The sequence below is a fragment of the Wyeomyia smithii genome, chromosome 2 (assembly GCF_029784165.1).
Source record: "Wyeomyia smithii strain HCP4-BCI-WySm-NY-G18 chromosome 2, ASM2978416v1, whole genome shotgun sequence".
Taxonomy (NCBI): domain Eukaryota; kingdom Metazoa; phylum Arthropoda; class Insecta; order Diptera; family Culicidae; genus Wyeomyia; species Wyeomyia smithii.
The window spans coordinates 125,653,130-125,668,189 of record NC_073695.1 but is presented as its reverse complement, the minus strand read 5'-3'; the positions used below and the strand labels follow the sequence as shown (position 1 = coordinate 125,668,189).

Here is a 15,060-nt window from a genome sequence, read left to right as displayed (position 1 = left end):
CAATTTACAGGTAATTACTTCTTAATTTATCACATTTAACGATATAAAATTAGATGAGAATGCCTGTCAAACCGCTATAAGCCAAATCATTTCATTTTTAGATGCCTAAAATTCACAAAATTCACGGCAGAAGAATGTTCTCCTCAAACCCACTGTTTTTGCTCTAAAAATACCGATGATGCTCTTAAATATAATTAGTCCGAACTATTTCCATACATGTCTGTAGATATGAAGGTGAGCCGAAGTAAAAAAAATGGTGGACCAAAATATGTTTTTAGTACTTCGTAGAAATTTTCATATTTCTAGAATATTTTTCAATATATTGCATTGTTGAACGGTGTATATTAAAATAGACGCTTAGGTTTTACCAATGGTATAATAGAGAAGGTATTTATGTTGAAAAATTGTGTTTGTTTTTAATGAACTGTGCGAACACTTCCCAAAGCTGGCCAAAATACCCCCGTTACCCTATCTACCGGTAACTCTATTTCTCACTGTTCAATTCCCAAACTGACTGAGCATGAATGTTGATGACATTCAATTAAGCACAAACTCAGAATAAGTTGTGCGAGTCTATAGTAATAAAAGCAAAGCCTTGGTGCTACATTCCGATTCGGAACTTGACCTTCTGTTTGCTATACACAGACTTCGCAGCCAACCGTTAAGTGTACAGGACAATTGCGGGGCTAGCGTAGCGATCCTACTGACACTAACAGTCTCTCCCGAGTCAGGACTCGAACCTACGACGACTGGCTTGTTAGGCCAGCATCGTACCTTGAGACCAGCTGGGGAGTCTATAGTAATAGCAGGAGGAAAATTGAAATAGCAAAAAAAGAAAGTAACATTCATAGTCTTTCTAGTTTTATAAGAACCATGTGATCAATTAAAGCATATATTACAGGTTCAAAAGGCGAGCAAGGCCATATGGATTGACTTTTGATAAAAGCAGCGAAGAAAACCAAAAAGAATGAACAACTTGCTGCGTTCTATGACCTAAATTGAATGATTTTATTTTCACCGAAAATGCCCGGGGTCCGGAAAGCATTACCCGGTCCGTTCCGAAGTCCGGATGGCTCCGTTCCGGTCCGGTCCGGAATATAATCGGACTTTGAAGGTTCCGGTCGGATCGGACTTCGGACCGGACCGGACCAGACTTTTACTGGACCCTACCCGGTCCGATGTCGAACACTACCTTGAAAATTATGTGAATTCGCTTCTCAGAGTATAATCTCAACCAATATTTCAAAAATGAGTAGATTTAGTGCAATTATAAGCGAACGTGCTATTTATCACAATTTTTGATAACAAGATGATTTCACTGTAACCTGTTGGGGGTGACACCCAGCGGGAAAGGGGTGACACCCAAATGTTCCGCCCCGAGTGTCACCCGGTCACGCTACGCCACTGATCCGAGTGCATTGGTGGCAATAAACATTACAACAAGATTCAATTCCCGGAAATGATTAATGGCCATATTTATTACCTTTTTATATCGGAAGCTTTCATCTGGACCACTGTCATCGGTAATAATGATTATCGGTATAATAGTTAAAGCAATTGAAAACAATACTTCCTTGAGCGCAACGCAACATACAGGGTGTTCAATAAATTCGAATACTTTTTAAAAATGTGTTTAAAAAAATGAAAAAACAAGATATTCTTTTCTAAGGCAATGTTTATTAAGAACCCTTACTACAAATTAGTTAGAGACCCCCCCCCCCCTTTCCTTCTCCTTTTTTGTTCTGTATGACAAGTTTGAGACGTTTCTCACAAAAATCGCACGCTGATATATTTCATTCGGCATAAGGTAGCATAACGTCTCTTATGATGTTGTTGTACAACAATAAACAATATCGCACGCTAGCCTGGGTGGCTAATGCGCTCTCGATCAACTAGATTAGTTGAGAGAATTCGTTATCGATATTGTTTTCGGCACATTTTGCATGTTGTAGGATAAGTACAAGGATATACCGTGCCCCAGTGCTGAGTTGAGAATATTTCCAGCTCGAAAAGATCCTCGACCTGATCGGGAATCGAACCCGATATCACAACCGTGTGGGAGAGCTAGCCGACCGACATCGCTAACCACAGAACCACGGGGACCACGGGGATGTTGTTGTACATAAAACGATAATTTCGTTGACCCGATGAATTGGACCTAGACCGTTAGCCGTGTTTCAGAGTCATTTCATGATACCATTGACAGGGGCGGACGAAGACTGATTTGAGCTGCAAGCGAAAACTTATTCTGCCGCCCACCCTTCATTTTTTCGCTTACAGTAAAAGAGTAAAATATTTTGTTTTGGTTATAGATGGCGTTGGGAACGACTTCTACTGCTCGTCGTGGAAGAACCTAAAAAAAGCGTTTCACGGCAATCGCTGCACAGCCGCCATTTTGTAAAAAAATAGCACTAATTTTTTTCTATTCTTCAAGAGTTGCTTAATCCAATGATATATTATTTATATACATCTCAAATGTCCTGGACGAGCATGGAAATTTTCACTCACTAGCAATATTCCATGCAAATGTGTTCTTTGATTCATCATCTATCGTTCAATTTTTTCCACTCGCGTACAAGTTTTCCATAGAAACGCTGCTGATTGTTTTTCGCTATTAAGAGTCCCGAATACCATAGAAGAAGACTGAATGATTCAAACACGATAGTATTCATTGTATCCAAGTTCACTTGCATTCAACAGTATCACGAGAATCTTTGAGATGTTATCGCCAGTGATACAAAATTATGAATCCAAATGATCGTTAGATTGCGTTCAACTGTTTGCTTACCGGAGCAAGTAGGTAACATCAGTGCTTACGGGAAATTATAGCTTGGTGCATTAGCATGTGATATCTGAAATCACTAAGAATCATCGTGGTATATCACGGTGAAAGTACGACGTGGAGTGGCCGAATTCCGCCACCAAGCAACCAACATTTGAAAGAATCGTTGCGATCGCTCGAGTGCTGTCATCGCCATATGTTGTTCGCTCCGCCTAGAGCAGGGAATAATGAAACAAAATCATCAAAGAAAGCTACCATATACATATATCTTTGCTCTAAGTTGTCTTTTGCATGCGTGAGAATGTGTAACTTTTAATAGCGATGGTTTGCTGGGATTGAAAGCTTATGAATAGCACGTTCAGAAATGATACCCGAATGATTGTTATGCGATATGATTTTTTCCATCCTTGGTCCTGAAAAAAAAATCATGAAAAAATCCTTGTTTTTTCGAGCATTTGGTGGATATTACCCCTTAATATGAAAAATTCTTGAACTGGCTTCTGGTCATTTGCATTTGCGTTCCAAATCAGATGTAAATTATTTTAATGTTCATTAGGTATCTTAAACATGTTTTTCATTAGAGTGGTTTGTAGCTAACCAAAATTAAAAGGTAACCAATCGGAGTACAGCGTGCTAGAAGGTAATTTTTATTTTCCAAATTTTTCACATTTTGAAGCTTCGCTATAGTTTAGAAAGCTAATCAATTAAACTTTATTAAATATATCTTTTGTTCTTTAATATATAATAAATCATAATATCCTAATAATCTATAAAAGCGTAAATTATGTTTATATTTAAGTCTGTTTAATTTTTTCAATTGTGGCTGGAAAGATAAAATATGTAATGCTTGTCTGAATGACCAAGCGTCAATGAGCAAGCAAGACAGAAATCTAATAATGACAAGCTACGACAGTCTAAAATTTTGGGAATTTCCTAGAACACCGACAAGCTCATACCAACCTGATATTAACTGTAGTCAATTATGAACATCACTAGAACTTAGCATGGCCTGTTGGCAATTAGCGTTTTTCCCAAGTGCTATTGCGTAAAACTTATATTAAAAATCTTCAAACACTCGCTAAATCTGTTCAGCAGTTGAAAAATAATGGAAAAAATATGAAATAGTTGAATTATGAACAAATTCAGTTGACACAACGAAACTTGACAAAAGAGTTTCCAGTTCAGCCGATCAAGGCTAAGTTTGGTGAAGCTCTAATGATCAGGAGCTTATCTATTTTAAAAATCATGACTTCTCATCAGCTACGTCAGAGTAAAAAATAGCAGATTCAATTAATTATTGACATGGTGTTTGTGGTAGACGTGTCTATTCATATACTGAGTCAGAAAACCCTATTCTGTTTCCCCTAACGCAGTGCTCTCACTAATACTCCCACCTACGCATGATCTCGGCCTATAGTCTGCCATCGGTTGGTGTCGGTTTAAGAACAGTCTTCTCACGTCTATCGAGTCGAACGCCGGTTCTATTTAGAGAGGTTAAGCGTGCTATAAGTTGGCTACCACAAACCGTGACGACGAGGATAAAAACGAAACTGTGCGGTCGAATAGTTTTTCCCGGTCATTTTCATTAAAGGAATAATAAATAAATAAAAGGTAAATGAAAAGTAATGCATCTGTGAAAAAGTGAAAAAAAGCACCCATTATGATTTCCGCTTAACGATGGCGTAGGATTGTGAAGAAGCGTAGTTTAGTTCAAGCTAATATGAAATATCACGGCCAATTGTGTGTTTTTTTAGTGTTTCTGGTATTGGCTGATATTAAAATCTATGAAAAAGGGTGTGATCGACATGTGATTCCATGGGCAGTTAAAAGACCGCCATTTTGGTTAGCAGAAAAATTATTCCTGCTTTATTTGTAGTAGTGTTTGCCTGCTGCTGAGCTCCCCTGATTATCGCATCGTATGAGTATGCCATTTCGAGAGTGTAGTGTTTTTTTTCTCGTTTGCTCTCTATTACTCTTTCATCGGATAGCGTTCACATGTGTACATAACAAACTGAAAGAAAAATGGAATATACAAACAGGAGAGCTGCACACAGTTATGTAGATCTGTTGGGGTGTAGTGATTAATGTAAAGAGCTTATGTAGAGCGAGCCACAATGTCGAGTTTTACTGAGTTGCCAGTTTTGCAGAAAAGTGATGGAAAAAGTGATTGTGTCGAAAGCCTAATGAGTAACCGATTGAATTCCGGTTGACATTTTTGTTACGACGGCAACCGATTAAATTACGGTTGAGAAGATTATATTGAAAAAAAGTGCTCTAGATGCGACCGATTCAATATTAGTTGAGAAAGTTTACATCGCTAGTGTGAATGGAACCGATTGAATTCCGGTTCAAAACTAAAACTGACTTGAAATGCACGTTGAAGAGATTTTTTTTACACGAAACCGATTAAATTCCGGTTTGATTGAAACCGATTGAATTCCGGTTTGGGAAAAAAAAAGAAGTTATGGTTGTCGTTATGAGAAGCGATTATACAAATGAATTACTAGAAAAAAAGGTGACAATGATGCAAAATAGTGAAACAAGATCAGAGAACCGTCTTCAGAATTAGAATCATAATGGCTAATAAGTATAAATTTACGGCACTAATGGTAAGTTTTTTTTCTCTCTTTATTTTTTAATTTCTATGTGCGATGGGAATATAAGATGAGCGAAATGGATGCGGAAATCAATAATGAGCAGCAAGTTGTGCACCAAAATGTAAACTTCTTCAGCCCCGCGTCGTATAATCTTCCCCATTTTAAATACAGACACCTCCCGGCATTCGAAGTCAGGAATGCTTGGAAAATGTGGATTAGATGGTTCGAGAACGTGATGGCTGCTGCCAATGTAACTGATGGGGCTCACAAGAAAACACAGTTATTGGCCATGGGTGGAATGGAGCTACAGTGTGCGTACTATAGCTTGCCAGGTGTTGATGATGAAACGACCGAAGCTAATGATCCCGACCCCTACCTAACCACAAAAGACAAGTTAATGCATCACTTTTCTCCAAAGCAACATGACAGCTTTGAGCGTTTTATTTTTTGGTCGATGGTCCCCGAGGACGAAGAACCGATTGAGAAGTTCGCTCTTCGTGTCCAACAGAAAGCGGAGAAAATATGTTTTGGGAAAACTGCCCTTGAGAGCCGACACATTGCTGTTATCGATAAGATAATACAGTATACATCAAATGATCTTCGACAGAAATTACTGGAAAAAGAAATTCTGACGTTAGATGATACGACGAAAATCATTAACGCTTTTCAAGCAGTACGTTATCAGTCTGCCAAAATGAATGATAAAGGACCAGGAAACCGTACGCCAACCGCTGTAAATCGTATCACCAGACCAAATATACCTTACAAAGAATCAGAAAACTTGCCAACATTCAGTGTTAACCGCATTGCCAAGATGAATGGATCTATCGATGAGAGAACGAAATGTTCGAGATGCGGATATCTGCCTCATCAACCAGGAGCTCGATGTCCAGCAGCTACCGAAACCTGTCATTGTTGCGGCATAGTGGGTCATTTCCGCACAATGTGTCGGTCTAAATCGAAGCACGATTGGGACAATCGGCGGAATAATCGAAAACGGAAGCTGAATTTTGTCACTTCAAATGAACATCATCGTTCAGAAAAACGTACTCGGAATGTTTTCAATGTCAGGGAACATGAAGGTGAAGAGATTCCCGAAGATTTACCGGTTTACAATGTGGGGTGTAGTGATGATGAAATTATTCATTGCCGTGTTGGTGGTGTGCAGATTGGTATGTTAATCGATTCGGGGTCCAAACACAATCTTATTGACGATACAACATGGGAACTGATGAAGTTGCGGGATGTCAAAATGACGAACCAAAGAGTTGATACGGATAAGCGTTTTTAGGCATACGGACGGATACCCTCAGAACTGATCACAACTTTCGATGCTGAACTCGAAGTTGACGATAGTGGAAATTTATTAAAAACTAAAACATCATTTTATGTCATCGAAAAGGGACAACAGCCTCTTCTAGGAAAGTTGACAGCGCAAAAATTGGGGCTTCTGAAAATAGGATTACCTAGTACACATTCTTTGTCAGTCAGAAAGATTGAGAGCTCCAAAGCATTCCCGAAGATAAAGGGAATAAAGTTGAACATCCCTATCGATAGAACTGTGCCGGCTGTCATTCAACGGCGCTGCCCTATGCCATTGCTCGAGAAAGTTGAGCAGAAGCTAAACGAACTCCTAGAAATGGACGTCATCGAAAAAGTAAAGACACCAACTTCATGGGTATCACCCCTGGTTCCTATAATAAAAGAAAATGGCGATTTGCGATTGTGTGTGGACATGAGAAGAGCGAATGAAGCCATACAAAGGCTAAACCACCCTCTACCTGTTTTTGAAGATCTGATATCACGATTTCGAAATGTCAAGTTCTTCACATCACTCGACATAAAACAGGCATTCCACCAAGTTGAACTTTCAGAGGATTCTCGCGACGTTACTACCTTTATCACTAACTGGGGGCTGTACCGATACAAACGCCTACTGTTTGGGATAAATTGTGCGCCAGATTTGTTCCAGAATCTTATGGTAAGCATACTAGTTGGCTGCAAAAAATACGGTTGTGTTTATCGACGATATTATGATATTTGGAGAGACTGAACAGGAACACGACTCGGCAGTGAAACATACATTACAAGTTTTGAGTCAATACGGAATATTGTTAAACGATCATAAATGCAAATTCAAACAACAAGAAATCGTGTTTCTGGGGCACAAATTATCAGCTAATGGAGTATCTCCGAGCGAAGAAAAAGTCAAGGCAATTTTGTCCTGCAGAGCTCCACGTACTAAAGAAGAACTTAGAAGCTTTCTAGGTCTTGTAACATACGTTTGTATTGTTATTTTATCGCAGAATGTGTATCTTAGTTTATATATGTTTAGGTTTATTCCAAACTTGGCGACAATTAATTATCCTCTGCGTCAACTTTTGAGACAAGAATCTCATTTCGAATGGATGGCCCAACATAAAATATCTTTCGAGAAAAACAAAACGCTCATAGGATCAGCAGGTAGTCTGGGTTTTTACGATCGAAATGATCGAACGCTGGTGGTTACAGATGCTTCAGGAGTAGGATTGGGTGCGGTATTGATCCAGTTCAAGAATTCCCTTCCACGGATTATAAGCTTCGCCTCGAAAAGTTTGTCTGAGGTTGAAAAGACTTATCCGCCAATTGAAAAGGAAGCGCTTGGTGTTGTTTGAGCGGTCGAAAGATTCAAAAACTATTTACTGGGCATCACATTCGAACTTGGGACAGATCATCGTCCGCTAGAAACACTGTTTACAACAACGTCTAGACCAACTGCGCGAATTGAGCGTTGGTTACTGCGTATCCAGGCCTCTCGATTCAAAGTGGTTTATCGAAAAGGTTCGGCTAATCTAGCAGATTGTTTATCCAGACTAGCAGCACATGTAGAAGATCCACACTGGACGGAAGAAACAGATGTATTCATTAGGCGAGTAATGGTACAATCTCTGTCGTTTCTTTCGGACGTGGTTAATGAGCTAAGTTTTGATTCGGAAACAGAAGAAATCATAAGGGCTGTTCAACAAGCGGTTGCTATTGATATTGAAGAAGTAGCAGCGGCTACCGTGTCAGATCAGGAGCTACAGAAAGTGATCAAGGCTATCGAGACTGACAAATGGGACCAAGAAGATCTGAAGCAATACAGACCGTTCCGGCTGGAGTTCTCTAACATCAACAACTTGGTTATGCGTGGCACGAAACTGGTTATTCCGATCTCTTTGCGTTCCAGGATGTGTGAGCTGGCCCACGAGGGGCATCCTGGCCAATCAATGATGAAAAGGAGGCTTCGTGAGCGATGCTGGTGGCCAGGAATCGATCAGACAGCTGTGAAAATCTGTGAAAGGTGTGAAGGATGTCAGTTGGTGCAATCTTCAAATCCTCCAGAGCCTATGACTCGCCGTGCACTTCCTGAAAAGCCCTGGGTTGACATAGCTATGGATTTCCTGGGTCCCATGCCATCGGGGGAGTATCTTTTAGTAGTTATCGATTACTACAGTAGATACATTGAAATTGAAATTATGACTCGAATCACCGCCCAGGACACCATCAAACGTCTGAAACGTATCTTCAGAACATGGGGTCCACCAAGGACAATTACGCTTGATAACGCTAAACAATTTATATCCACAGAATTCAAAGAGTATTGTTCGACTTATCGTATTCACCTCAACCACACTTCGCCATATTGGCCGCAAGCAAACGGCGAAGTAGAGAGACAAAATCGATCCCTCCTTAAAAGGATGAAAATCGCTCACGCTATTCATGACGATTGGAAGGCTGAACTTGATAATTTCCTGGATTTGTACAATAACACCCCACACACAATAACGGGAAAGGCACCAAGCGAACTGCTCCAAGGGAGGAAACTGCGATCGAAAATACCACAAATTGAAGACCTTGAGACCGTTCCGCCAACCACTGATTTCAGGGACCAAGATACTACCAAAAAGTTGATGCAAAAGGAGAGAGAGAACGCTAGACGGCGCTCGAAACTAAGTAATATCTTCACCGATGATATCGTACTTATGAAGAACCTCCTTCCTTTGAACAAGTTATCCACTAATTTCTCGAACGAGAAGTTTACCGTAGTGGATAAAAATGGGTCCAACGTTACGATTCAATCGAATGAATCAGGAAAGCAGTATGATCGAAATGTCTCACATCTGAAAAAATGGAACATGTCATCTGACACTGAAACGGAGCAATCGACGCGTGAAATAGACGACGCTGTCTCAGAAGGACAAGAGTCGTCTGAAACGAATCCTTCAGGAACCTCATTGTACCCGGACGTCGTGGCAGACATCATCCCTGGTCAAGAACCTCCGCGGCGATCGCTGCGAAACAGCAGACCTACAGTTCGTTATAGCCCTTCAAGATAAGTATTCAATTATTTTGATGATATTAATCTCTATCGAAGATATTAAAGTTTACAAATAAATTGTTTCAAAATTTGGTTAAAAGAGGGGATGTGGTAGACGTGTCTATTCATATACTGAGTCAGAAAACCCTATTCTGTTTCCCCTAACGCAGTGCTCTCACTAATACTCCCACCTACGTATGATCTCGGCCTATAGTCTGCCATCGGTTGGTGTCGGTTTAAGAACAGTCTTCTCACGTCTATCGAGTCGAACGCCGGTTCTATTTAGAGAGGTTGAGCGTGTTATAAGTTGGCTACCACAGTGTTTATTCTAAAAAGGAACATGTTTGGCAAATTTACAACGATTTTTGCAAGTTTTCATTTCTACAAAGTGCACTAATTTTAGTGAATGCACTCTATGAAATTTTCAATGTGTAAAAATATTTATTTTTCGCAGGTTACTTACCTAAGTCGGACTCGATTATTCGGAGTTTTATTTTTTTGGTGTTTGTTTTTAATTTTTATTTCGAAATATTACCTTTACCATCCCTTCTGGAATATTTGTTATCATTTATGTCACTTCTGGCATGTTTGGGACATGTTCGAAATAAGTGAAAATAATCAGTGTTCAAAAATGCTTCAAGATTTTACCCCTTTTCGCCTCAGAAATAATTTCTGGTTACACCACTGCATCATACAAGTTAAATAAAAGAAAAGAAAAGATTTATTTTGTAGTGTTTTGTTTTATTTCTTCCAAACTGGCTACACTGAAACACAAACAGTGAGGTCGAGGCGTTCCGTCTGTTGTGATTTTTTCCTTTATCCCAGCCCTGAATGTGAGTGTGTGTGAGTGATATGTGTGTACAGGATTGAGAATGGTTAACGGTAGAACACGAACCCCAGCATAGTCTTTGGAAACCAGTATAGCGAACGGTCAATTTAATCGATAATAAAAGAGACAAATTGTTACATCAGAAAACCACATGTTTTGGATTTTAATCTTACAATATCAGAAGTGGGATTCACTCGAAATTTGAAGGATGGCCGATGGAATGAGCAAAGCTGAACTGGAGAAATTGCTGACGGAGCTGATATGTTGGGAGGAAACAATGAACACGCGTTTGTTATAATATAAACTAATAATAATAACTTTATTATGCAATGGTTTTCTTTGTGCGTCTGCACTGGATGACGGTCAATCAGGAAAGAGACCGAACGGAAGTCAGCAATTCGGGTTATTCGCGTTGAAAGAGATTTTGAAGGCTGTTCGCACCTACGTGAACACTCATATGTAATTGTCAAAATGTGCGTGATGACAAAAGCAAAAATATTTCCTTCCTTCTTTTTCGCATGCAAAAACCAAACAAATATCAGCAACACCGCCAACGCGAATTACTGAGATAGACTGGTGCTATAACTTTATAGCTCCATTTATAGTAATCCTACTACATTGACATTCCACTATTGCTCTAAGGCAACACTATTCTATCTAGAGCAGATCGAGATAATACTACAGCTCTCCTGGCTTAAAGGTTCATTTGCATACAACGATTTTTTTTAAACTCCACGACTTATCATTAATAGAAAGTTACAATAATTTTTAGGTGGATTGGTCAATAGATTATCCAAATCTAATTTTATAATTTTAATCGAGTTTAACGATGACTACTTCGGGTACTTTTATCTCGGTTGTCCTTGCGAGCGACTGGAGCGCCGCACCTTGGGTGATTTCGACTCGCTTCGTCGACGTTTGTTATGCCGTTTCTTCTTAGGCTTTGGATGCTGCGACGCACTGCTTGGCGGCTGAGATTGGTTCTGGCTTGAAACCACAGATGTCGTCTCAGTCTTGATGTTGCTTTCAACGATTGATGGTTGTTTCATAGGTAAAGTAGGGTGGAATCGATCTGTTAAGTCTGATTTTCGAATCTGATTAGCGTGAACAAACCTCACATTTCCTTCTACACTAATTAAATAAGTTAGCGGACTTAGTTTTTGCAAAACTATTGCGGGAATCCAACGGACTAGTTCCTTGAAATGATTGCGGTAGAAGACCTTATCACCAATACAGTAAGTACTTTTACTTTCTGGCGGGGATTGAATAATTACATCATCTGTTTTTACTACAAGTTTGGATTGAGCGGGTTCAAGTTCGACTTTACGCTGGTTTAAAGTATTTAGTAGCGTACGAGGCGTATACGCAATAACCATTTACGATGGTGTACGATTTGTCACCGTACTAGGCGTATTACGGTAGTTTATGAGGAATCGATCCAACCGAAAGCGACTTTTGCTTATCGTCAAGTAAGAACTTTTTAAGCACTTCTTTCACAGTTCTCACGCCTCTCTCGGCCAACCCGTTCGATTGGGGGTGGTACGGAGGAGATTTGGTGACTGTAACCTCGTTAGCTTCTAAAAATTTGACAAATAACGCCGCATTAAATGGGGGCCATTATCGCTAACGACTTCGTCAGTTAGCCCAAAGCAAGCGAAAAAGGATTCTACTTGCTCAATTAGTTGTAGACTATTCGTACCTAGATTCGTACCTTTCATAAGACGAACATCTATGAACTTGGAATAGCTGTCTACAATTATCAATAGCGTATTTCCTTCAAAGTAAAACAGATCCATGTGAAGTCTTTGAAATGAACATTCACATTTTGGCCATTTACTTTCTATGACTTCTCTGGAGACAGGTTGTCGCTTCTGACAAACATGACACTTTTGAACAAACTCATTGACATCTTTGTCAAATTTTTTCCACCAAACATAAATTCGGCCTAACATTTTCATTCTAACGATTCCGTCATGGTTTGAATGTAACTGTTCTAATACAGGAAGTTTTAAACTAGCTGGGACAACGACCCTATCATCGAAGTATATAACTTCGTTATAAATACCTAAATGATATCTTACTTGAAAATACGATTTGAATGTCGGTTCTACATTTGTAGGCCAACCACGTGATACAAATTCAAAAATTCTGGACAAAATTGAATCCTTCTTTTGATGACTACGGATGACATCGAGATTCACAATTTCATGTCCATCCGAGGACATTTTTTTCAAACCAAGATCGACATGTTCTACATCCGCCAGACACGGCAAAGGTAGACGGGACAATGCATCTGCATGTTGCATAAATTTACCAGGGCGATGTTCAATGGAGTAATTGTAACCGGACAAGATTACAGCCCACCGTTGCAATCCTGCAGCGGCTGTCGCTGAAGTACTTTTAGACGGGTTGAAAATTTCTTTGATTCCGGTGTTGTCCGTGATCAATTTGAACTTTGCTCCATAAATATATTTGTGAAATTTTTTTATTCCGAAAATCACAGCAAGTGCTTCTTTATGCACTTGAGCATAGTTGCTTTGAGCGGGGGTGAGTGTCGAAGAAGCAAAGCAAATAGGCTTTTCGACATTCTCAACAGTGTGCGACAAAACTGCACCGACACCGTAGGGACTAGCGTCAACCGCTCACTTGATCGGTTTCAACGGATCATACGGTTCAAGTAGATCGTTTTCGATAAGTAACCTTTTGGTTTTTTGGAAGGCATCGTGACAGTCAGATGACCACACGAATCTTAGATTTTCTGTAATAGATTGTACATTGGACGAAGATGAATCGACAGGTTCGGAAGGAATCTATGGTAATAATTTAACAGACCAAGATACGCTTGGAGCTGATTCACGTTTTGCGGGGCAGAGGCATCAAGGATAGCTTTAACCTTTGATTCATTTGGACGGATACCATCAGACGTAATGGTATACCCAACATAATCGATTTCACTTTTAAAAAAAGCTCGATTTAGGCACGTTAATTCGGACGTTATGGTCATTCAACCGCTGAAGTACCATAAACAAGTTACGACGACACTCTACAATCGTTTTACCACCTACTATGATGTCATCTATGTAAGCAATGCCTGGGAATTCGTCCAGGATTTGGTCAATGATGGACTGGAAAATTGCTGGAGCAGAAGTTATGCCGAATGGCATGCGCGTATAGCGAAAAAGCCCACGATGGGTATTAATCGTGCACAATGTCTGAGAATGTTCCGACAGTTGAACTTGCAGATAAGCTCCAGACTAGTCAATTTTGCAAAATACTTTCCAGTTGGAAAGTTTCGCTAGAGTTTCGTCTATTTGTGGTAAAGGATAGTGCTCAACGGTTGTGTAGCGATTCAACGCTGCCTTTCCGTCAAGACAAATTCTAACTGAACCATCTTTCTTGGGGACAACTACGATCGGATTCGCCCAGAGCGACGATCGGACAGGGACTAAAATACCATCCTGAACTAATTTCTCAAAGCCTTGATCGACTTTGCCACGGAGTAGAAACGGGACTGAATAGGCTTTATGAAACACAGTACTGGAGTCTGGTTTTAAAACAATCTCCGCGGTAAACCCATTAATGACGTTATTCTCAGATTCACTGACTATCTTTGGAAAACGTAACCTAAGTTCAGACTCGAAGGACTGTTCACACTTACCCACAGACTTAACAGAAAACGTTCCTCTCCAATCTGGAAACACCAGATCAAGGCCGTCACGACCAAGCAACGGGTGCACATTTCTGTCGGTTCTGATCACGACCAACTCCAGCCGGCCATGGACTCCGGATGGGGCAGTTACGTTGACCTCAAGCGTTCCCATGGGGTTGATGCGTTGACCTGAAACTGAGACAAATTCCAATGACGTACTTTTAAGCTTCGACTTGGGAAAGAACTTCTGATACGTACCTGCTGAAATTACGCTGCGACACGCACCACAATCGGCTTCGAATTCGAATTGACGACCATCGCATTCCAGCGACACGAACTCCGGTTGATCCACCTTGTTCAATGGTCCAGGTGGGGGGCTTTCGGATGACTGTTCCAGGATCGAGAGACTATCACTCGGCTGGTTTTGGTTGCCATCGATTGATTCGGCTTCCAGGCGGAGAACGTCGACTGCTTCGGACATTTCGGCGACACGGTTGTTTCCTCCGGATTTTTTCGTTGGGGCACTTTTCGACCGACAGCTTGTAGAAACGTGTCCCATTTTCCCACACGTGTAACATGTCCATTCGCGCGCTGGACACGTGTTTGGATCGTGTAGACGTCTGCACCGGAAGCATTGTTTTGTTGACTTCTGAATCTGACGATTCGATTCGCTCTTTGGCTTTTCCGAGTTACTTTGACGCTTCGGTTCTGACTTTTGACTCACCTCTTTCCTGATGACTCCTAGCTTTTGTGATGATTGACCAGACATCTCTTGATTCTGACTCAATACTGCTTCCCAACTTCGAGCAATCGAACACGCTTTGTCGAAGGCTAGGTCAGGTTCCGTAAGTAGCTTTTTCCGGA

The 15,060-nt window shown here is 40.4% G+C and overlaps 2 protein-coding genes across 3 annotated transcripts in view; both read left to right on the top strand.

Moving 5' to 3' along the window:
• Positions 1–15,060, top strand: part of LOC129725612 (cytoplasmic tRNA 2-thiolation protein 1) — a 70,985-nt gene that overhangs the window by 28,198 nt on the left and 27,727 nt on the right. The window lies entirely within an intron of this gene.
• On the top strand, positions 8,295–9,737 carry LOC129719870 (uncharacterized protein K02A2.6-like). Its single transcript, XM_055671286.1, has one exon. The coding sequence runs from the start codon at positions 8,295–8,297 to the stop codon at positions 9,735–9,737; it is 1,443 nt and encodes a 480-aa protein (XP_055527261.1).

Bases quoted from the DNA above. Each gene is read 5' to 3' on its own strand.
- LOC129719870 (XM_055671286.1), top strand. From the start codon at position 8,295: ATGGTACAATCTCTGTCGTTTCTTTCGGACGTGGTTAATGAGCTAAGT.